General features: G+C 37.8%; 1 protein-coding gene across 4 annotated transcripts in view; it reads left to right on the top strand.

The window, feature by feature from the left end:
• The window catches only part of FSTL5 (follistatin like 5), an 808,279-nt gene that overhangs the window by 218,554 nt on the left and 564,827 nt on the right, over positions 1-24,898 (top strand). For all 4 annotated transcript variants that reach the window (XM_077477144.1, XM_077477141.1, XM_077477142.1 and 1 more), the window contains exon 3: positions 20,586-20,619. In XM_077477144.1, the coding sequence (XP_077333270.1) occupies positions 20,586-20,619 (34 nt within the window). The remainder of the gene's footprint in view (positions 1-20,585; positions 20,620-24,898) is intronic.

The raw sequence follows: 24,898 nt of genomic DNA, 5'->3' as shown, positions 1-24,898 counted from the left end.
ACATATTTTTATTTTCTCTGTTAATCCACTGGGAGTTAAGTTATATGCCCAATGCCTCCAGATATGGCAAACATATGACTCTTGCCCTTACTGGCATGATTCAGCACTGGATGGCTGAGCAGCCAATTACTAGACACTGGTTGTGTTCCTTGGGGGTAGTAAGAGAGTCTTTAGATTTGTGTAATCTAAAACAATAGCAACTATTGTTCATATTCTCCTCTCAGCTAAACTTAATATTACAAGACACTAGTACTCCTCTGTCGTACTGGGGTCTTCTGAAATTATTAAAGAATTAAACAAAAATTGTGCACACAAGCAAATATTTTCTACCAGAACAATGGTTTACCTAATTTCCACTTATCTTAGGATTTGTGGCTAAACCCCCCCCCCCCCCAAAAAAAAATAAAAAAAATAAAAAAACATCAAGACAAAGGCATAATGAGCTAGTATACATCACATACTAGCTCATTGTAAAATACTTACCTTAAAACTAAGCTGTTGTAGTGGTCCCCGCAAACCGCTGTCATGGCCAACATCTTTTTCAGAGCTTTTTCCGGGTTCAAGGGCTCCAGCGCTGTGATTGGCCGCAATGACATCACAGCAGGGGCTCGGGAAGAAAAACTAATGTGACCATTCCTTCAGAGTGCATGTGCCAGTGATGTCACTGGCTGCATGCACTGGAAATATCTCCTAAACTGTACAGGTTTAGGAGATATTTTCAATACCTATAAGTGAGCCTTAGTATAGGCTTACCTATAGGTAACAGTTTGCAGAGGAAGTTTACTTCCTCTTTAAACTCCGCTCTGTGTTATCCATAGGTGTGCACAGCCTATTGCACTAGGGTTTGCACTCCAAAGCTCAAACACACCTGCCTTTCTCTACAGCCTTAGCTGCACTGGACAGTGAATGACCGGTCCCCAGGCTCTGTAAAGTCACATAGTTACATAGTTAATCTGGTTGAAAAAAGACACGAGTACATACAGTCCAACCAAATGAGTGCTCTGTTCTGAGCAGCTTCCTGTTTATTCACAAATTTAAACATTGTAAATGCAGTTTACTATGCTTCAGTTATGAATAAACACAATGAGTGAATGTGTTCACTATGCTCATTTGGAAAATGAAGGGGCCAGAAAATAACAGTAAGTAGCTCCTTTCTTCGCTCTTCATCCTGATACATCCCCTGCAGCAGCTGGAGGGAGAGGAGAGGTTGGAAGCCAGCAGCACTGCAGGGAGCGCAACACGGAGGATCCTTGGCAGTAGGGGGAATCGGCACTGCACAGAACAATTAGGGTGTGCCCAGGCCCCCCCCCCCCTTGTGCATGCATATGGTGTTATCTAAAGTTCTCAGCCCGATTCACACTTTCCACAATTACATTGTCTTCATGAGGATTTCTCTCATTTGCCTAACCTTGACAGGGATCCCTTACACCATTTATTCTTTATTCTTTATCTTTCTCACTCAGGTGCCTCTGAGATATGCCCTTGTTTTATATTTATGTAATGTTACCATGTTTTTAAAAATACTATCTTTAAGTGTAAATGCTATATGCTCTCCTCCTACCTGCTCTGCTTATAAGACAAGTTGTTCTTTCAATATTGACATATGCTTCCTTTTGTCTTCTTTTTGATATTTTATTCCTATATGCTCAATAAGGTGTTTTCTTTTTATCCTGTACATTTTCTGCAAGTACAGAAAAATATCTATCTATTTTTTTTTTAACTTGTGTTATACCTGACAGGTAACAATAATAGATAAAAGCCTAAAAAGATAACAAATCAATCCACCACTTTTATGGTCTAATAAGCTGCAATAATTTAGTTTTGGTTTTAGATATGTTTTGTCATATATTTTGAAGCTTCCCAACACTTTACCATATAACTCATTGGAGGGTAACATTCTGTGATTGACAGTAGGTGGCACTGTAACTAGTCATTGTATAATGTTATGTCATTCTAATAATGTCTTGTTTAATGTCAGGGTAGACTAATGCCTGGTATACACAATGAGGTTATCGGACCAATAATCGTCCATATTTTTTTTTGTATGCTAATCTCAGATAGAACCTGAAGAGTTTATTAAAGTCACGAAAATTCTCACACAACAGAATAAAAATTTGGAAGTGATGTAATGTGTTGTAAAGCATTTGTATTGCATTTTCAAATCGACCGTTGTACTGATTAAACAAAAAACGTATGATCTGGCATCATATGGAAAGAAAATTTGTGCATGTCCGATCAGATAATATCGGATGAACTGTCATGATCTGCTTTTGAAAGCTCTGTACTAATGATCCGATTATTGCAAAGTGGTATTTTTCGTATGAATTTATGATCGTGTGTACGGGGCTTAAAAGGGGACTATGGGGATCCTTACACTGCAGGTTCTTAGATACAGCTTTCATTGCAGCAATCAGAACAGTGAGCAGAACTGTAGTGAAACAGTTTCCTTCTAAGCTCTTAATTACCTACTTTTTCTTGTTTGCCCGTCTGCTTGACTATAGACTTACACATGTGAGTGTATACAGAATGGTAAATGACACTCCTCTCCCTCCTCTTCAACATCCTCCTATTGCTAAACACTATGGGGGTGGGGTATAATATGCCGATTGATTACATTCACTAAGAAACTCACAAAACACTTAGTTTTAATATAAATCTGTATTGATTACTGTCTATCTATCTATCTATCTATCTATCTATCTATCTATTTATCTATCTATCTATTCATCTATTTATCTATAGATAGATAGACTGGCCTGCACAGAGTCCTCAACCTAATAGCACACCTTTGGGATGAAAAAGAACAGAGAATGCGAGCCAGGCCTTCTCATCCACATCAGTGCCTGACCTCACAAATGCACTTCTGGAAGAATGGTCAAACATTCCCATAGACACACTCCTAAAACCTTGTGGACAGCCTTCCCAGAAGAGTTGAAACTTTTATAGCTGCAAAGGGTGGGCCAATTCGGTATTGAACCCTACGGACTGAGACTGGTTCCAATTAAAGTTCATGTGCTTGTAAAGGCAGGCGTTCCAATACTTTTGGTGATGTAGTGTATGTGAATGAATCATAAAACTTTCCTTGTATAGTTTCCTAGGCTGGCCACTTTCACATTTTTTTCATTTTAGTAATGGTTGAAAGAAAACGTTTAACCATTTTTCTGTTAGGCCCCTTTCACACAGGCTGTCCTATCAGGTCTTCCTGTCAGTTTTTCAGGACCCTCCAGTCTCATCTATGGAGCGATGGATGTACACACTACCGTCTGATCTGATCCTGTCCGCCAAAAACATATGGATCGGATTGGATGGCACCTGATGGAAAAGGTGGTCCATTTTCCATCTGATTGCCCCATAGAGTATAGTGATACTGTGTTCATGTCCGCTCTGCTTAACTGAGCAGACACAGACCTGTCATCTGCCTGCTCGGTGAAGAGATCTCCGCTGAGCAAGTGGATTCCACTTAGCGAAAGCGCTCATGTGAATGGGGCCTTATGCCTCATACACACGATCGGAATTTTGGTCGGAAAAAGCTCTGATGGTTTTCCCGACGGAACTCCGACAGGATTTCACTCAAGCCATGCATACACACGGTCACACCAAATTCTGACTGTCAAGAACGCGGTGACACAGAACACATACGACGGGATTAGAAAAAGGAAGTTCAATACCCAGTAGCCAATAGCTTCCGTCTCCTAGTTGAATCTGAGCATGCGTGAGTTTTTGCACATCGGAATTGCATACACATGATCGGAATTTCTGATAGAAAGATTTTCCGTCAGAAAATTTGAGAACATGCTCTCAAATTTTTGCTGCTGGGAATTCGGGCCAACTATATTCCGATGGAGCATACACACGGTCGCATTTTCTGATGAAAAGCTCTCATTGGTCTTTTGTTGGCTGAAATTCCGATCGTGTGTACTCGGTAGTAGAGTCATTTTTTTTACTCTTTCCACACAAACTAAAATACATATTTTAAACCTGAACGTTACTTAAAACCTCCGAAAGATTATATATAATTTATGTCACACTTTATTAACTCAACTGTTTATCAAATTTACTTTAGTGCAGACAAACACAATATTAAACTCAAGCTTTTGGCAAAATTTAAATAAGAGGTGGCCTAGAGTAAATAGATACCAAGCATGTCTGAGCTGAACTGTTCCCATGTATACAGTTCTTTGGACACTACTGTACATGCATTGTAATTACAAATTTGTGGACATTCTGTTGAGAGATACTGTATTTAATGGCAGATAACACGCACCCCAAGTTTAGGAGGGAATTTTAAGAAAAAAAACTTTTAGGAGGAAGTTTAAGGAAAAAAAAACTTACATTTAAATGCCCCTCAATGCAGCCTTATCAGTGTCATTTGCAGCCTTGTCCATCATTTGCACCCTTGTCAGTGTCATTGCAGCCCTGGCAGTTTCATGTTCAGCTCTCGGCAGCTTTCAGCTACTCAGCCCGCTCTCGGTGGCTTTCGGCCGCTCTTGCCAGCTTTTGCCCCACTCTTGGCTATTCGAGAACGGCCAAAAGCCGACGAGAACGACCAAAAGCGACCGAAAGCCACTGAGAACGGCCGAAGGCATCCCAAAGCCGTCGAGAACGCCCGAAGGCAGCCGAAAGCCGCCCACAGCCTCACAATCGGCGGGGTGTCAGAGTATAACATGTACCCACGATTTTCCCCTGATTTTAAGGGGAAAAAAACGTGTGTGTTATACGCCGATAAATATGTTAAGCCAATGATTTTTTTTTTGTGTGTTTTCATGGATGTATTAATAAGTCTTATTTTATTATCTATAAGTTCCTTTTGTTGTCAATTATAGTGGCTGAAAAGTCCCATATTACCTATATCTGCTTTTTTTTTATGGTTTAATTTGGAATGTCAACATTTGCACAGTCCTAACCGATTAACCAAAAATATCAAGCCTTAAAATTGCACATACTGTATAGGCAGCATTGTGGAAGCCTTTACAGCTCATCAGTTTAGCGTCAACTGTGAATAATGGCCTTAAAATTGTTTCTCTCATTATAGTGATGCACCTGATGCATGTGCTTGTGTTCATAGTCACGTGGGGGCAGGGGGTTTCAATTGTTTTCATTTTTTATTTATTTTATATAAATTTTAGTTTGTAAACCTTTTTTTTTAAATATTTTCTGACTTTAATGCTATCGCAAAGAAGATCATATGCCCTTATGTGATACCATAGTACAGGTGACAGGTTCTGCTTAAAGGAGTTGATTGGCTCACGCTGCTGTCAATCACATCCAATGACGCTGCGCGCTGAGTGATACAGCGAGCGGCTATAGCTGCCGACTGTATCACAGTAGTGCGCCCGCAAGTGCTTCTCACCATGCGAGGGAGCTCGCATGAACGTGAGAAGTACTTGCGGGAGGAAGCTGATACAGCCGCCGAGGGACCCCAGAAGACCAGGTTCGGGGCCACTCTGTTTGTTATTTAAAAAAAAAATAACTTTACAACCCCTTTAAGGAGACATCAGGGATCTTTTAGAGCCTTAATGTCACCTCGACACTCTTTTGAAGCAGACAACAGATTGTTCCATTCAGCTTTTTCCAGGCCATAGGACCTGGAGATTGACATCTCTAATTCCAAAATGTATTAGAGCTGAGCGTTTCCAGGTTTATTCTTCACAGGTGAGATTTTCAAATGGTTGTTCTTTCATTTTCCTGCACTTTCCATTCTGACACTTGATATGATAGTCCCAGGCAACCCAAGAGGGACAAGTGAGACCTGGACACATGATGGCAGAAGGGTGTTTGGCATCTACCACAGACTGCAAAAATGATCAGGCAGCTGTACAGTCACTCAAATTGCAAAGCCATCGGCCTGAAAAGGAAAGGAAAAAAATCACTGTTTGTAATCTAGCTTTAAAAACAATGGGACTTTATTGACCCATTAGCTCACAGATTCAAACAAATACCTTATACCTGCTCTTACTACAAAGTCAAAGCTTTTACAAGGGCAAATGCGGCGCACAATAAATCAAGGTAATCCAGGGAAGCCATGTTTCCAAGAATGATGCAGGATAAAGATAATCTTTCAAAGAAAGCACTCTAAAAGCAGTACAGAAAGCTTTGATTTAGTGAGACAATATTCTGGTAATTTATAGAAAACACAAAATTAGAACTCGCTTGTGTCAGCTTTTTTTTTTTTTTTTTTCTAACCCCAGTGCTAATAGAGCCAGATGGACTCAAATCTAGCTAGGCAGCTTAAGATCTATTTGCAACCTGCCACACATGGGTCTTTTTGTAGAAGAAATCAGGCTCTGATGCAACAAAATAAGCTCTTCTGCTAGTAAAAGCAATTGATGGCCAGCAGCGTAAAATCACTTTAGTATATTTGACAACATTATTACTTTATGATCACTGCTTTGTAAAAAAAAAAAAAAACGAAAAAAAAAAAAAACGAGGGTTGTAAAAACATGCATTTTAACAAGGACAGCAGAATTTTAAATTGCTCAGACAAACTGATGGTTGAAGGAATGATTACATACTTTTATTTTTGGATTGATTTTGGCTTAGTGAACAATCTTTTTTTATCCTCTGTAAAAGAATGTCTAAATGCATTTTCCTGTTTTCACTGTGCACTTTATATATTATGAAGCAGTTTTTACAGATCTGTTAAATACACGTTGGCACAGGGAATGAATAATTATTATATGTCACTGAAAATATTTCAATGTTATAATAGTTAAAGTGAACTTGTGATACAAACAAGGGAACTGTCATTGTGGACATATTTTTGAAGGTACAAGAGCCAGCATTGTCATTATGATCCTAGTTTCACTAACAATGTAGAGCAAGCATGAAGGATATGAGTTGAACTTAAAGGAGAACTAAATGGAAAACCATTTTACTATATTGCAGCTTACCAATTCTTAGAAGCTGCATTTGTTTTCATTTTCTTTCCTAAGAACATATTCTACAACTACAGAAAATGCCTGTTGATTTTGCTAGACATGCAGCGTTATTGTCACTTCCTGTGAGCTAAAAAAACAGCATAAGTGATTTAAAAAAAAAAAAAAAAAAACCTTTTCTCCCCACCCCCATGTAATGGAGATGAGCCAAGGCAGACATTCAGCCTGGGTGACAACCATGGCTCCTTCCAAAGATATGATGGAGTAAGCGTAGCCACCCAAGGGCAGGAATTGTGTTATTTGCAGGTGAAAATAAAGGAAGAAATCCTCAAAATAAGAAAATGAATACATGCATTAAGGACCAACAAGCTGTACTATATATATATATATATATATATATATATATATATATTTATATATATATATTTGTTCTGGAATATAGCTACCCTTCAAATGCAAAAACCAAAATAGAATTTGTCATCGTAATACCTACCTGCCTCGGAAACCTTCAATTAGAACAACCTTGCCCAAACACTGGGCCACATATAAGTTATAGGACATTGTCAGTCATTATAATGCTAAAGAGGTGTCCTGGGGCCCAGAGAATTATGATGCTGTTGTTGGCCTCAAAAGCAGATAAATATTTAGAGAACATTGAGAAAGTACATTTAAATACGCATGATTGCAGGACTACACACTACAGTTACAGTGTCTATTAACACCTTTTCTTGCAGTAACATGCAGTATACAAATGTTTTAGCATGGCCACAATACACATAAATACACAAATGACAGTGTTCTGTCAATAATGTTTGCATGTCATTGCATTACAGTAGAAGGCAATGTACTCGCAATGCAATGCACCACAATGCACAATGCTTTGTGTTGCAGTGCATGGCAAAAATGGTGCAAGTGCATTTTTACAGTACATTTTTAACCAATTCAAATGAATGGTCTGTCTTAACACAGTGTGCTTTAATACACAATGACATATATGTTAATGCAACACATTATGTGTTAAGGAGCATTGTGATAATAACCTCTAATGTGGTGTAAAAACAACCAGAGCAGGAGAACTTAGGAGACTTACTTTGCTCTGGTTTCTCAGGTGTACGTGAACCTGACTTAAGAAATGTGTTGTAAAGCACATTAGGTGTCATGGGTTGGGGAGAAAACAGACCCCTTTTCACATTTCAAACTAAGCAGGTGAAGACTTGACTTTATCAGACTGAGCAGTAGTGACTATAGCAGACTGGAGTATAGTGGCTGTAGCAGACTGGTTATTAGTCACTGTAGGAGACTGGGCCATAAAAGTAGAACTGTAGCAGACTGGACAGTAGCACCTTGGACAGTATTGACTGTAGCAGACTGGATAGTAGTGATAATAGCACACTGGGCTGTAGTGAATGTATTAGACTAGACTGTAGGGACTGTAGCAAACTGGACATTAGTCAGCATAGTATATCGGGCCATAAAAGCAGAACTGCAGCAGACTGGACGGTAGCAGAATGGACAGTAGCGACCATAGCAGAGTGGACTGTAGTGGCTGTAGTAGTATGGACTGACATGACTGCAGCAGACTGGACTGTAGGGATTGTAGCAAATTAAACTGAAGTGATTGTAGTAGACAGGACTGAAGTGACTATAGCAGACTAGACAGAAAAGGCTGCAGCAGAAGGGACTGTATTGTCTATAGCAGATTGGACTGTAGGGACTGTAGCAAATTAAATAGAAGTGATTGTAGTAAACTGGACTGAAGTGACTGTAGCAGACTGAATTGGCAGGTGGTAACAGTAGCCAGCTGATCTTGAGTGCACTGGAGGAATTCTGACTCCGGAATCAGAACAGCATTTTTAACTCAAGTTTTTGAAAGACTTCCTGGTCATGTTGCACCAAAAAAGCTGCACAGCTGTAAGCAGCTTTGGAGTTATATGGACACTTTCCCTGGAGAAGCTAATTACAGGCTACCCCACTTTTAAATACACAATAGGGTTTATTTACTAAAGCTGGAAAGTGCAAAATCAGGCTCACTTCTGCATAGAAACCAATGAGCTTCTAACCCCAGTTTGTTCAATTAAGCTTTGGTAATAAAACCTGGAAGCTCATTGGTTTCTATGCAGAAGGGAACCTGATTTTGCACTTTCCAGCTTTAGTAAATAAACCCCATTGTGTACTTAAAAGTGGGGTATGTCTTACTAGAGATGGGCTCAAGTGTGTTCGGGATTGCACCTGCCCAATCCCCCCAGGAAACCGACACAGCACAGGGCTAATCACAAGCAGTGAGACATTTCCCAATTTGTGCAGCTGCGGATTGGGAAATGTCTTACTGCCTTAGCTGTGTGCAGTGTTGGCTTCCTGGTGGAATCAGGCAGGTGGGATCCTAAACACGCCAGAGCCCATTCCTGCTAATTACTAGAAGTAAAAACACTGCAGCTATACTGGCCATATACAGTGCCTTGCAAAAGTTATCACCCCCTTGGCTTTTTACCTATTTTGTTGCATTACAGCCTTTAGTTGGATTTTTTAATCTAGTTTCTTTTTTTAATCTGAATTATATGTGATGGATCAGAACACAATAGTCTAAATTGGTGACGTAAAATTAGAAAAATATGTACATAAAACTATTTTTCAGAAATAAAAAACTGATAATTGGCATGTGCGTATATGTACAGTATTCACCCATTTTGTTATGAAGCCCATAAAAAGCTCTGGTTCAACCAATTACCTTCAGAAGTCACATAATTACTGAAATGACGTCCACCTGTGTGCAATCTAAGTATCACATGATCTGTCATTATATATACACACCCTTTTGAAAGCCCCCAGAGGCTGCAACACCAAAGCAAGAGGCACCACTAACCAAACACTGCCATGAAGGCCAAGGAACTCTCAAAACAAGTAAGGGACAATTTTGTTGAGAAGTACAATGCAACCTGACTAACTATGTAACTATGTAACTATGTAACTATGTACAAGTCAGGGTTAGGTTTTAAAAAAAATCCAAATCTTTGATGATCTCAAGGAGCACCATCAAATCTATCATAACCAAATGGAAAGAACATGGCACAACAGCAAACCTGCCAAGAGACGGCCACACACCAAAACTCACAGACTGGGCAAGGGGGGCATTAATCAGAGAGGCAGCCCAGAGACCTAAGGTAACCCTGGAGGAGCTGCAAAGTTCCACATCAGAGACTGGAGTATTGGTACATAGGATGACAATAAGCCACACACTCCATAGAGTTGGGCTTTAAGGCAGAGTGGGCAGAAGAAAGCCATTATTTTCAGCAAAAAACAAAATGGCTTGTTTTGAGTTTGTGAAAAGGCATGTAGGAGACTCCCAAAAGGTATGGAGGAAGGTTCTCTGGTCTGATCAGACTAAAATTGAACTTTTTGGCCATCAAAGAAAAAGCTGTCTGACACAAACCCAACACATCACATCACCCAAAGAACACTATCCCCACAGTGAAAAACAGTGGTGGCAGCATCTTGCTGTGGGAAATGTTTTTCAGCAGTCGGGACTGGGAAACTTGTCAGAGTTGAGGGAAAGATGGATGGTGCTAAATACAGGGATATTCTTGCGCAAAACCTGTACCACTCTGTGTGTGATTTGAGACTAGGATGGAGGTTCTCCTTCCAGCAGGACAATGACCCCAAATACACCGCTAAAGCAACACTTTAGTGATATAGGGGGAAACATGTAAATGTGTTAAATTGGCCTAGTCAAAGTCCAGACCTCAATCCAATAGAAAATCTGTGGTCAGACTTAAAGATTGCTGTTTAGAAGCTCAAATCATCCAACTTGAAGGAGCTGGAGCAATTTTTCAAGGAGGAATGGGCAAAAATATCAATGGTAAGATGTGACAAGCTCATAGAGACTTATGCAAAGTGACTTGGAGCTGTGATAGCTGCAAAAGGTGGCTCTACAAAGTATTGCCTTTAGGGGGGTGAAAAGTTATGCACATTGATTTAAAAAAAAAAAAAAAAAAAAGTAAAAAAAAAAAAAAAAATCTTCAAAGTTGTGGGCATTTTCTGTAAATTAAATGATGCAAATCCTCAAACATTCCATGTTAATTCCAGGTTGTGAGGTAACAAAGCACGAAAAATGCCAAGGGGGGTTGAATACTTGTGCAAGGTACTGTACTGTCGGTGTTTGCAGTGGATGAGTTTGACTGTAATTGGGAAGGCCGATTGCAAACACATAGGGCCTGTTTTACCTGTTTTATATGCATCAAAGGACCCCCAAACCAGGCAAACGACTAAAGTATGATCTTACATGATTTGCTAAACATGCTTGGTGAGATGCAAAATTTTTACAGCATGCATGTGGCTATTCACTGATAATCTATACTAGGTTTAGTATACGAACATACACCAACCGGATGGTGGTGTATCTGGAATCAAAATACCTTTTTCTTCAATGTTTTGATGTTTTGTTATATCAGTTAGATTGCAATCACTTTTCATGTAAGGAAATGCATCAAAAAATTGATATTGGCCTTTTTTTAAATCTAACAATGTAACTATGTGTTCTGATATTACATAGGGCCTATGTTGACATGTTTTTGACATGTCAGTCTGCACGTCTCTCTATACAATTCAATTGAAATGCAAAAGCGGCTTCAAACTGTTCAGAAGAAGGTCAACTGCAAATCTGAATGAGATCAACTGCAGGTCAAATGCACCTGTCAAAAAGCTCTGAATGGTTTCCTAAACATCTTAGACTGATCTCAAATTCAAGTTGAATGCAATTTAAAGGAAAATGCATTTGTAAAAAAAAAGTCACTGACAGAAAATTACAGATTTAGCTGTGGGTAACAAACATGCATACACCTGATGGCCTTTGAATGTTCATTATTTTATATGCTACTTCTTGAATTTGTAATGCTAAATAATTAAACTTAAACTGCCTTATTTCTTCCAAGACCACATTGTATGGTTACTTTGCCACTACTCCTTTCTTTGACACATGTGCTTTTCATACCTTAGTAAGCAATTGCAATTCTAAATAGATTTTTAAATATTGTCCCCTTCTTATAGTCTTAACAGCTATCATCATTGTTTTTCTTTTTACACAAATGCTAGAATTAAAGATTCACTCCCGTGCCTCCCAGTTGCTCTGGGATAAAGAAGGAAATGCTGTTAATCACTTCAGAGGACATTATATCTGGCAGTGAACAAGGGTCAGAGGGTGCTAATGTGGGCAAAATTGGCAGAATCCTTTTGCAGATTTAGAACAATCAAGGAGAAACTGACATGCTCTTATACCATATTAAAGGCATTTTCACTTTTGTTAGAAGTTTGGTTGATAAAATTGAAGAACTGAAATTGTTGATACAGGGGGAGGGATTTTGACATTGTGGTAATATCAAAAATCTGTTTGACAGTTTACATAAATGACTTGCAACTGTATTGGAGGGCCTAAGTAGGTAGAAGACAAGGAGGAATGTACCTATATGTCAAGAGCAATTTGAACATAAGGGATGACATTGCTAATGGGGCAAGAGAGGAGGAAGATGTGGTTGAAGCTTCAAAAAGAAGAAACAAACAGTAAATTGATAGTGGGTGTGTGCTACAGACCCCTTAACCTAAAGGATGAATATGAGACCAATCTCAGTCTAGATGGGTAAAATAAATGCAATGATTACGCCACATTTTGTGGATATTGACCCCAACTTCATCAGGTTCTTTGAAACTAGAAAATACAATCAGATCTCATTTCAATCAGTTTATAACTATATACATACACTGTTTGCATATACTCCTTTAAATACCTCAAGCTAATAAGAGAGTTAGTCCCAGCTGGAATCATAGGGCCTAAGGGCCACCATCCATGAGGGAATATACTCTTGTGGTGAACAGAAGCCGGTGTTTAAAAGAGACTTGAAAAATGCCATGTGAAAAAGTCATCAGTACCAGATGGGTTACACCAGTAACAAAGCCATACTGTTATTCCTAATTTTTAGGGACAGCTTAAAGACTAGAATAGTACCAGCTAATTAGCAAAAAAACAAACATGGTACCAGTCAGCCTAACATCAATAGTATGTAAACTATTGGAGGGGATGATAAGGGACCACATCCAAGAGTCTGCTAATGAAAATAGTACTGTGAAAAAAAAACAAAGAAGATTAATTTGTTCTCTTATTTTTAATAATTATTCATAATTATTATAATGATTATTAGTTATTGATAAACATCAAGAATATATATAATATATCACTTCAGTTTAATTTGCTACAGTCCCTACAGTCAAGTCTGCTGCAGTCATGTTAGTCCATACTACTACAGCTACTACAGTCCACTCTGCTATGGTCAACCTTTCTGCAAAATTAAAGCGCTGTCTGTCCCAAAAAACAGTGCATAATATATTGGGGTAGAATACATATGCTAAAAGTTATCATTTGTGAAACTCGAACATTGCCACGAAAAAAAAATGCTCTGGGACTTAAGTGATTAATATAAATATAGGCCCCTGAGGAAGATTAAGCTGATATCCAAAAGTCTTAAGATCTATTTTCCAACCCAGCCCATTTATATTAATAGTAAAAGAGCAGCAGGGAGTCATATGCAAGAGTGTAGTGTGCTGGTGTTTTTGAAAATAATGCCCCGTTCACACGATCTGAATTTCTGACAACAAATGTTGGATGTAAGCTTGTTGGCGGAAAGTCCAACCGTGTGTGCGCTCCATCACACATTTGCTGTCAAACTTTGGCTAGCAGGTTCTCAAATTTTCCGCCAACAAATGTTTGTTGTCAGACTTTCTGATCGTGTGTACACAAGTCCATCAGACAAAAGTCCACACATACTCCGGAATCAACTACGAACCGGAGATATAACTAGCGTTCATAATGGAGATCTCACTTATGTCTTGTACGTCACTACGTTCGTAATTGTTGGCCAACATTTGTGTGACCGTGTTTATGCAAGACAAGTTGGAGCCAACATCCTTCGAATAAGAATCCACAGTTTTATTGTCGGAAAGTCCGATCCTGTGTATGGGGCATAATGGTAGCAACTGGGCCTTCTTTTTTTTTTATTCAAATTTTTAACATATTTGTGGTATTTGCAAAAGCAACATGCCCGTTTCATTCAGAAACCTGTATAATTTATACTAATAAAATTAATTTCAGCATAATGTTTTATCTAGCCATTTATTAAAGGTTAAAATGCATAGTTATATTGGTTTTCCTTTGTTTTATCCTCCCTTGAAACAACTTCATAGGTCATCACCAGCAAGCAATTGAGCTTTCTAATGACTGTCTTCACTGTCAATGGCCAATTTAAAGCTAGACAAAGCAACAAAATAGGAAGTTGTTTATCTAATTAGTGCCTGCAATTGTCTTGTTAAAAGAGACAGCTTCATGTTTGAGAAAATATATACCTCACATTCATCAATTAAGCTTTAAAGTTTATAATAATCAAGCTTCTGCAACAGAAAAGATTTTTCATGTGCTTGGTGTTATTGTAAATGAATGCTAGAACTAGCTGTGATTAAAGACTTCCATTTTCACTCTGGATGTTTGAAATTCCAAGTAGGACATCTGGATTCCTATTTAATAGTACAGAGTGAAAAGCTGAATGGTTTGAAAACGAGTGCCATTTATTCTACAACTAGCGCCATTTTTTATCTTTGACTTGTGTTGTACAGTCTTAAGAGGCCAGTAAATTATTAGTTTCAAAAATGTTATGTATTACACTTCTCTTGTGCATGGACAGGGTCTTGACGTATCTCCTGTTTTATGTTTAGATTTCACAAGTTGCTGCTTGCAATTTTTCTCATCTTTGGCTTTTTTAATTCAGCTTTATTACATCAAACTTATTCCCCGTAAACACGGTCATATTTTCGACGGAAAATGTTCGATGAGAGCTTTTTGTCATAAATTCTGATCGTGTGTAGGCTCCATCAGACATTTTCCATCGGAATTTCAGTCACACAAAATTTGAGATCTGATTCTCATATTTTCCGACAAATAAATCCATTGCCGGAAATTTCAATCGTGTGTACACAATTCCAACACACATAGTTCCACGCATGCTCAGAATCAAGCAGAAGAGGAGCACTGGCTATTGAACTTCATTTTTCTTGACTCATCGTATGTGTTGTACGCCACCACGCTCTTGACCTTTGCAATTCCCGACCAACTTTGTGTGACCATGTGTATGCAAGACAAGTTTGAGCCAAAAAAAAAAAAATCCATGGATTTTTTTGTCAGAATGTCCCATCAATGTCCGATCGTGTGTATGCGGCATAAGTCTTATCTTATGTTTATGACGTAAGGTATTTAAAGCAACAGGCAGTCAAGCAACTAAATATATTCAAAGGATGTCATCAATTGATCCCCTATACTTCTTTCACAACAGCATTCAATAGACTTATACTGTATATAGGGTTCCTCTATTCTTTCAAGAACCTCTGCAAGCACGGCAAAAAGGTTGATAATTTTACCATCCAATCTTAGAGTATACATTTAACAGAGGTTGATGGTCAACTTTAAAGTGTATCTTAAGCCAAAACCCTTTTTACTTAAAAATAGAGATACACAATTCATTAGGATGACAAAAGACATAAGTTTACATTATCTAGAGTGGGGAAGGGTTTCCAAGAATGTCAAGTTTTATTTGCTGTCTGTGTCCCCTCTAGGGGAATTCACTTTCTCTGCATTAGCAGTTGTCACCAGAACAGGAACAGAGCGGAAATCTTTCAATAAGGACACTAGTGACTAGTGACAAAAGACTAATAACACCCACATTTAGGGGTTTTTATTTCTTACATTGTTGGGGCTACAGGTTCAAAATGGAAATGAAATGTTCCCAATAAAACATTTGAAAAAAAAATTACAATTTTAACCCTTCCATAGTCTATCCAAACCTAATATATATATATATATATATATATATATATATATATATATATATATATATATATATATATATGTCATACTTACATGCCTTGTGCAATGGTTTTGCACAGAGCATCCCCAATCCTGTTCTTTTTGGGTCCCCCACCAGTGGTCCTAGCTCCCCCCTTGCTGAGTGCCCCTAATATCAAAACTCTTGCATTGTCCATTCACACACAGAGTGCTGCTTGACCCTACCTCCTGCCCTATCCTCATTGGCTCACTAGTTGTTATTGACAACAGTAGGGGCCAATGGCTTCCACTGCTGTGTGAACCAGTGAGGAGAGAGATTCCTGGCAGAGCCACTGCTCTCATGCAGCTTGCTAAATCAATATTGGGCTCGGGTAAGTATAAGGGGGACTGCACCCAGAAGATTTTTTACCTTAATGCATAGAATTCATTAAGAGGAAAAAAACTTCTGCCTTTAGAATCACTTTAAGGCACTTGTATAATGATACATTTATTAATTAAAGTTATCCCTTGTTTTTTCCATGCAGATCAAAACAATAGGTTTACAATGATGTCCACTCCCCAGCACATTTTCAAGTTTTCTTTGCTCCCCTTCCACCCCATTAAGCTGTCTAAATGGAATGCAATAGCAACCATTAGCTTGTTTTATTTATGTATATATATATATATATATATATATATATATATATATATATATATATATATATATATATATATATATATATTTTTTTTTTTATTATTATTTATTAATTTTTTTCTCAGGTTCTAGACTTTCTGGTAAAGGTGAGCTGAGCAGCTGTGGAGCTGCCTGATCACCTTTTTCAGGCTCTAGACATTCTATTTACTCATATATAAACATATAAACATATTTTAACGTTCACAAAAAAAAAAATCGTACTATGTTACTGTGCACTACAATTAAATTGAGTGTACTGAAAACATAGGTTTGATAACATAACATTTTTAACTACCATCTTTTATTTTACAGGTTCTCTGCATTCAGAAAATATATACAATTTAGGCGGTTTTAGGTAATGTTTAGGCCAAAAATTCAATTTTAACATGCATATCAAAAATAAAAAACAAAAGGGTCAAAACAAACATACTGATGTGCATGCATGGCCAAAGTACTGATTTACTTTAAAGCCCCATACACACTATCAGATTTTCTGCAGATTTTTTCCATCAGATTTACCAAAACCATATAATATGAGGTCAAAACTTAGGAGTTTCAATTTGTATTCAATCAGGCAGGCCCTTGCACTACATGGTTTTGGTAAATCTGAAGGAAAAAATCTGCAGAAAATCTGATAGTGTGTATGGGGCTTAAGGCAAGCTAAAGTCACCTACTGATCCAAATCATGACTGATTTATTACACAAAATCTATGGATGAAAGTTAAAAGTATGATTATTGTTTGAGCAACAATTCATAAGGCAGCAGTGGAGAAATAAACTGAATAAACGAAAGAATCACACTGCCTACACGTGACATTTTATAATAGCGTCCCATTAATATCTCTGTGGGACAATATAAAAAAAAAAATAGTACTGTGCAACTGCAATGAAAACATTGATTACAATCTTGACACATTGCCCTTCTCAAAGATACAGTTAAACTAACATTAACAACCTTGGAAATATACAGTATGTTTAAACGGTTGTTTTTATTTTTCTTAAATACAACAGGAAGACATGCAAACTGATGATTTGCTGCAACAGTTCCCTCTAAAATCTCAAACACAGTTATCACGCAACAACTTAATCTTCTTTGTTCATAGCTAAATATATCCAAAGCATCAGCTATAATCTGTCCTCATAACCTTGACCTGACTATTCAGTTATTTGTTTAGTCACTTTTCATTATCCAGTCCTCATGTAGATTTACTTTTCGTTCTGAAATGAAAAATAAATAAATATTCCTTGATTTCTTTGAATATTACATTAATTTCAGCTGTTATCAAATATTTTTTTCCACATGGATGCAGGACCTTTATCAAGGTTGATAAAATCTCCAGGCAAGCTTTTCTTTGTTTTTTGTTTTTTATATTTGTATAGAGGACCCAAAGGCAACTTCCCCCCTTATTATGTATTTATTTTACATGCAGTGCAGACTTCTTGTGATGAACCCTTTATTGTAGGTTCACCAATTACATGTAAGATTGAGGGTTCTGTACTGTATTTTAATGTTCTTCCAGTTAGAGGGAGGTAGGTTTGCCTGCTTGCAGTAGCAAAATTCCCTGTTCATTTTTAAGTGGTGATATATAATGCAAACACTTTACTAGGTATACCTGTTTGGCTCAATAGAATCCTTGTATATCAGTTGAAATGAAAAATAAATACCCCCTGGTTTCCTTGAATAGTACCTTACTTTCATCTGCATCAAATAATTTTTTTTTCACATGTCTGGGGTTGATACAATCTCCAGACATACTTCTCATTGTTTTTTTCTGTATAGAGGTCCCAAGGCTAGAACACCTATTGTAGGCACAACTCTTTGTTTGACTGTCATGTGTACTAATTTCTCATGCAACTCAGACTTCCTCCCCAGTTTTAGTGAACCCTTCATTGTAGTTGCACCAACTGTAAAATGCCCTGTTCAAGTGGTGCTATATGGTGCAAACACATTACTAAGTATACTTCTTGGGCTTAATAGACACCTTGTATACAAGTTGAAGCTCAATTTTCATTATCCAGTTCTCATGTAGATTTACATGTTGTTCTAAAAAGAAAAATACACGACCCTTGATTTCCTTGAATGTTACATTACTTTCATTTAAAACTCTTTTTTTAAATAAAATATTTAAAAAAAAAACAGACAGAATGAACAACAAACTACATAACGTTCAAAAAACTCAACATATAAAAATACAGCCATATACATTAAATATTTACATAACACCTACACACATTACATTTAACATTTAGCATTCCTAAAATATAAAACAATCATACCTTATTAGGTCTATGATTCTTACTCTAAAATTCCCCACTCCTAACATCCAACTTTTACAGTTTTTAGAGGGGGGGGGGGATCCCCAATCTCATTATCCCAGTGCTCCTAAAATAAATTTAAAATTAATCAAATATTAAGGAGTGGGTCTCTGTGGGATTGCACGATACGCCGCCTACCCTCCTGTTCCACCCTAATTCAATGTATCCCTCTTAGCCTGATAACTCAATTCCCCTTGACCTAATCCTTTAATCAGATAACCCAAAAAGTGTTATTTAATATGTGACTATCTAAAAATTTATATTTAACTTATTGAATTCAAACAGCTGTGTTTCCCTCTTACCCCAATACCTCAATCCTGTTAACCCCAATCCCTCAAATAAGTAAATTACTAAAAGTGTTAAGGAAAAAAATGTTACATTCATTTCAATTGTGATTCCTCCATCTACCTTGTGTGGAAGCTATTCATTTTTTTTTTTATTCAGTCAGCTGGATGAACAAAAAAATATACTAACCATCAATTGCTAACTTAAAGAGGAACTTCAGTCTGCTCATATAATTTGTAATAAACACATTTTTGCCATTCTGAAGCTTCCCTCCAACCACTTTGCATATTGTTTTATACATACTGTGATTCTGTACTTCCTTCCTAGCAAACTCTCACGAGAGTGAGAGAGAGAGTTGTGCATGATGTCATAAGCCTAGGTTAATGACCAGGCAAGAAACAGGAAGTGGGCTGTATATTGTAAGGTATTTACTGGCAGAAAAAAAAAATGTTTACTATTCAAAGTTAAAACAACAAGGGCAGAAGATTTAATAGATGTAAAGTTGAAAAAAATGACTGAAGAGCCCATTTGAGTCTATTGGCATGGGATTTTTATTGAAATAAATTAGCAAAAAAACAAAAACAAAACAATAAGTTTAATTTAAAAAGTAGAAAAAGCAATAGCACCCATATCTTTGATGGGATTCTCTTAATGAAAACCATCAAATACCTAGGTGTTTCAAGCTGTGGCCTCTTTTTGAGTTTAACTGGGATGGGGACATAGACTAACCAATAAGGAAGCTTTGTAGGGAATAGGTTGCAAAGTCAAACTGAACTTGTGTATTGAAAGATTTCTAAGTAATTGTAATTGTCTTTACTCCATATATGGATCTCGCAATCATTTTGACAGATACTTTTCACTAGAGGTAGCTGCATTATATACCCAGATATCTGAAAGTTTAAATTTAAAATGGTGCCAAAAGACTGTTCAACATTTTTTAAGATAAGCTCTATTACTTTGTTTTACAATACCAGCGACAGTGCTTTGATAGTAAAACATGTATGTGTATGCGATTAGGGTAGCTGGTTGAAAAGGCATATTTGCCTATAAAACCCAGATACGAAACTTTGATATGCCTCTTCTTGCCTGCCAGGGAGGTTAAACACTTGCCAGACAGGGGTTGGTTGGACAGGCGTTGGTAAGTTTTACCCTAGAATACTAATAATTTTACAATGCAGTGGATATGAGTATTTTCTACAGCTGAACTAAAGAGTAATGCCCCATCCACATGGTCGGACTTTTGTCTCTTAGTTTATTCTGAGCATGCGTGGCACTTTGTCCATCGGAAATGTATACACATGATCAGAATTTATGTGATCAGATCTTGTTGTCGGAAAATTTTAGATCCTGCTCTCAAACTTTGTGCGTCAGAAAATCTGACGGAAAAAGTCAGATGGAGCCCACACACAGTCGGATTTTCCGGCAACATGATCCAATCGCACATTTTCCATCGGAAAATCTGACCGTGTCTATGGGGCATTACTGTATGAGCATAAATGTAAATATACATAAACAATATTTATTTTTTATAAGCCTAACATTCTTTTTTTATACTTTATTTTAGCAAGAGAGACATCATGAAGTGACAAGCAACAAAGGTACGTCTTTTCATTTTCTTTGTTTTTTACTTTGCCTGGTGAACAGATGCAAGTTAGTGGTGTCAAAAGCATTAAAATGAGAGATAGCAAGGGAAATCAGTTTACTTTTCTGTCTGTGTGGTTTAAACATTTTAGCATGGCATTTCACAGCTTCAAATGTTGGTTAACTAATAGAGATCTAGGCAGCGTGCCCAGAAAACACTCAGTTCAATACAATGACACGGTAGGAAAACAACAGTTTTATTACCATTGACATAAGTATAGAAAGTAAGAAAACAAGAGACAAATGTTATAAATACGTTCACACCTTGAAGCAGAACTATATTTACTGCCTGTCCACTGATTGGAGATCTGCTAGCTTCCTCTCCAGAGCCAACATCTTCTACCCAATTTTTATCAGGTTCTGCATCTTCAGCCGTCATGACTGGCATTGCAGGATGATGTAGGTCTCGTGCACATGCAAGGGAGTTTATACATCACAGTATCCAGCAGAAGAAGGTTCTGAACATGAAGATAAGAAACCTTTATTGAAAGTTCCTTTATTCAAGTTTGATAGCCCTATACAATGTTAAAACTTGCATTATTATCTTGTATTGTATCATTCTCAATAAATTATGTTAAAAAGGAAAGAAACCTTTATTGAAGAAGAGGCATTGCTTTACTAAAGGCAAATCGACTGTTGACTTTGAAAGTTCCCTAGCTTAGTGAATGAGGTGAAGGTTTGCTGACTTCCATCATCCAATCATCTGCCCACCTGTGCCGCCTATCAGTGCCCACCTGTGCCGCCTATCAGTGCCCACCCATGCCCATCTGTGCCGCCTACCCATGCCCATCTGTGCCACCTACCCATGCCCATATGTGCCACCCATCCATGCCAATCCGTGCCAGCTATCAGTGCCAATTTGTGCCACCTATCAGTGTCCATCCGTGTCACCCATCCGTGTCACCTATCAGTGTCGCCTATCAGTGCCGCCTATCAGTGTCCATCAATGCCACCTCATCAGTGCCACTTCATTGGTGCCCATCAGTGCCGCCTTATCAGTGCCCATCAGTGTAGCCCCATCAGTGCCCATCCGTGAAGGAGAAAACGTACTTATTTACAAAGTTTTGAAACTGAAACAAAAAAAAAACATATTTTTTTAAAAATTTTCGGTATTTTTTTATTTGTAGCACAAAAAATAAAAACCGCAGAGGTGATCAAATACCACCAAAAGAAAGCTCTATTTGTGGGAAAAAAATGATAAAAATTTCATTTGGGTACAGTGTAGCATGACCGCGCAATTGTCATTCAAAGTGCGACAGCGCTGAAAGCTCAAAATTGGTCTGGGCAGGAAGGTGTTTAAGTGCCCTGTATTGAAGTGGTTAAACTTAAAAAAAAATATGTTTCTATAGCAAAATACCACACAGCTCCTTTTCCAGGGACTCTTTTTATTAGAAGACAGCCTCCTTAAAGTGGAAACTGTTCCTGGAAATTAGGAACACCAGGTCAGCCGAATACTATACTGTATATTTATATCAATAGCTGTTTACTTTTAGATAGTTACACAGTTATTCAGGTTGAAAAAAGACACAAGTCCATCTAGATCAACCAATAAAAAAACAAACAAAAATTAAAAACATCCCATACACTCAATCCTCTACCAACAGTTGATCCAGAGGAAGGCGAAAAACCTCAGCAAAGCATGATCCAATTTGCTACAGCAGGGGACAAAATTCCTTCCTGATTCCCCGAGAGTTAATTGGATATTCCCTAGATCACCTTTACCTATAATTGTTGCTACCCAGATATATTATGTACATTTAGGAAACAATCCAGACCTTTTCAAAGCAATCTACTGAGCTGTCCAGAACTACTTCTGCAGGGAGTCCATTCCACATTTTCACAGCTCTTACTGTGAAGAAACATTTCCATATTTGGAGATTAAATCACTTTTCCTCTAGACGTAAAGAATGCCCCCGTGTCCTCTGTGATGACCTTAAAGTGAATGACTCAACACCAAGTTCATTATATGGATCTCTTATGTATTTGTAGATGTGGATCATATCCCCCCTTAATCTCCTCTTCTCAAGAGAGAATACATTTAGTTCCTCTAACTTTTCCTCATATCTCAGCTTCTCCATGCCTCTTATCAGTTTGGTTGCCCTTCTCTGTACTTTCTCCAGTTCCCTGATGTCCTTTTTGAGAACTGGTACCCAAAACTGAACTGCATATTCCAGATGAGGTCTTACTAATGATTTGTACAGGGGCTCTTTGGAGTCCATACCTTTTTTAATACAAGAAAGGACTTTGCTCACTTTGGAAACTGCAGCTTGGAATTGCATGCTATTATTAAGCTTGTGATCTACTTATGATCTTACAATGTTCTCTTTCTAATTGAAATTCCATTTTTCTGTCAGAACAGAGCAAACAGGGAGGGGGTGAGTTTATCCTAGGACTTATTAACCACTAGCCAACCAGCCACTGCAGTTGTACTACGGCAACATGGCTGGGCTTGCAACAACATAACGGCCACTAGGGGGTGCTTTCATGCCCCCGCTCGCTCCGAGCAGATGCAAGTGCCTACCAATCTTGATCACCGATGGGCTCCCACAATTGCTCGGGGCACACAGAGAACTGGGAGCTGTGTGTGTAAACACACAGTTTCCGGTTCTCTGAGGAGTGAACTGACAGATCGTCTGTTCATACAGAGTTTCCTTCACAGTCCCATCCACCCTTCAGTTAGAACATGTACTAGGACACACATTAACCTCTTCACTGCCCACTAGTGTTAACCCCTTCACTGCCAGTGACATTTTTACAGTAATCAATGCAATTTTAATAGCACTGATCGCTGTATTAATGCCAATGGTCCCAAAAATGTGTCAGAATTGTCCGACATGTCCGCCATAATGTCGCAGTCATGATAAAAATCGCTGATCGCCACCATTACTAGTAAAAAAAAATATTAATAAAAATGCCATAAAACTATCCCCTATTTTGTAGATGCTATAACTTTTGCGCAAACCAATCAATAAATGCTTACTGCTATTTTTTTTACCAAAAATATGAAGAAAAATACGTATCAGCCTAAACTGAGAAAAAAAAAACATTTTTATATATTTTTTGGGGATATTTATTATAGCAAAAAGTAAAAAAATAATGTGTTTTTTTTCCAAATTGTTGCCCTTTTTTTGTTTATAGCGCAAAAAATAAAAACTGCAGAGGTGATAAAATACCACCAAAAGAAAGCTCTATTTTTGGGAAAAAAGGACGTCAATTTGGTTTCGGTGCAACGTTGCACGACCGCACCATTGTCAGTTAAAGCAACGCAGTGCCAAATCGCCAAAAATGCTCTGGTCAGGAAAGGGATACAATCTTCTGGGGCTGTAGCGGTTAATACAATAACTTCTAAATAATGTTTAGTAAGAAAGAAAATCAAAATTGATAAGATGTAGCAACCACGTAATGCTGATGATCTATAAAAACTTAAAAAGAAAAAAATAAGAAAGAGAGATATTCTTCTGCACAGAACAAATGCATTCCAATCTAACAAAGAGGTCATTCAAGTACTAACAAAAGCTTTAGAGAAATAAATCAAACTTTCTGGCACAGTCTTAGCTAGGAATTAGTAGTGAATCTACCCTGTTTCTATAGCTTCACTTTGTATCTTTCCTTTGGTGGTCTAATCCTCAAGTTTTGCAATTAAATTGATCTCCTATATATGTTTAAAGATGAACTCCGGGCTGGGAAAAAATACCTTTGCTATGGAGGCCCCCACACTAGCAAAGGTTTAATGCTTATTAAGCCCAGGAGTACAGAAATAAGGAATAATACTTACCTTATTCCTGGTTCCAACAGGCTTTCTCTATCCATGCAACTGGTCCATTACTGATGCCTGTATAAGGTTCTCTCAGTTGCAGTCGCATGCTCACCTCCTCCATGTATAATGCCTAAGGGTTAATAGCACTGCATTGTTTGTGATGAAACAGAGGGACCATCTAGCTTTAGGAAAGCTCAGAGCTTTAGGAAGATGAGGACAATGCTGAAGGCTGCCAGAGTGTGCAATATGATAACTTATATAATCTTTTACGATAACCCTAGAAATAATCAGAATTTATCCCAGTGTTTCTCAACCTTTTGTTCTGTCAAGGCACCCTTTAAAATTATAGACAATGATTTAGAGTCTTTACTGAGGGTGGACACTTTGGAGAAGGCCTTGTCTACAATATATAAACAACTGTTCGTGGAGGGAGGGAATCTTCTTGCAGGGTGTAGGGTGGTATGGAGTGGGGTGTTCCC

The sequence above is a fragment of the Lithobates pipiens genome, unplaced genomic scaffold (assembly GCF_037356315.1).
Source record: "Lithobates pipiens isolate NorthernLeopardFrog02 unplaced genomic scaffold, aLitPip1_a1.2 Scaffold_13, whole genome shotgun sequence".
NCBI lineage: Eukaryota > Metazoa > Chordata > Amphibia > Anura > Ranidae > Lithobates > Lithobates pipiens.
The sequence above is the reverse complement of the archived record's forward strand: the minus strand, read 5'-3'. Positions and strand labels throughout refer to the sequence as shown.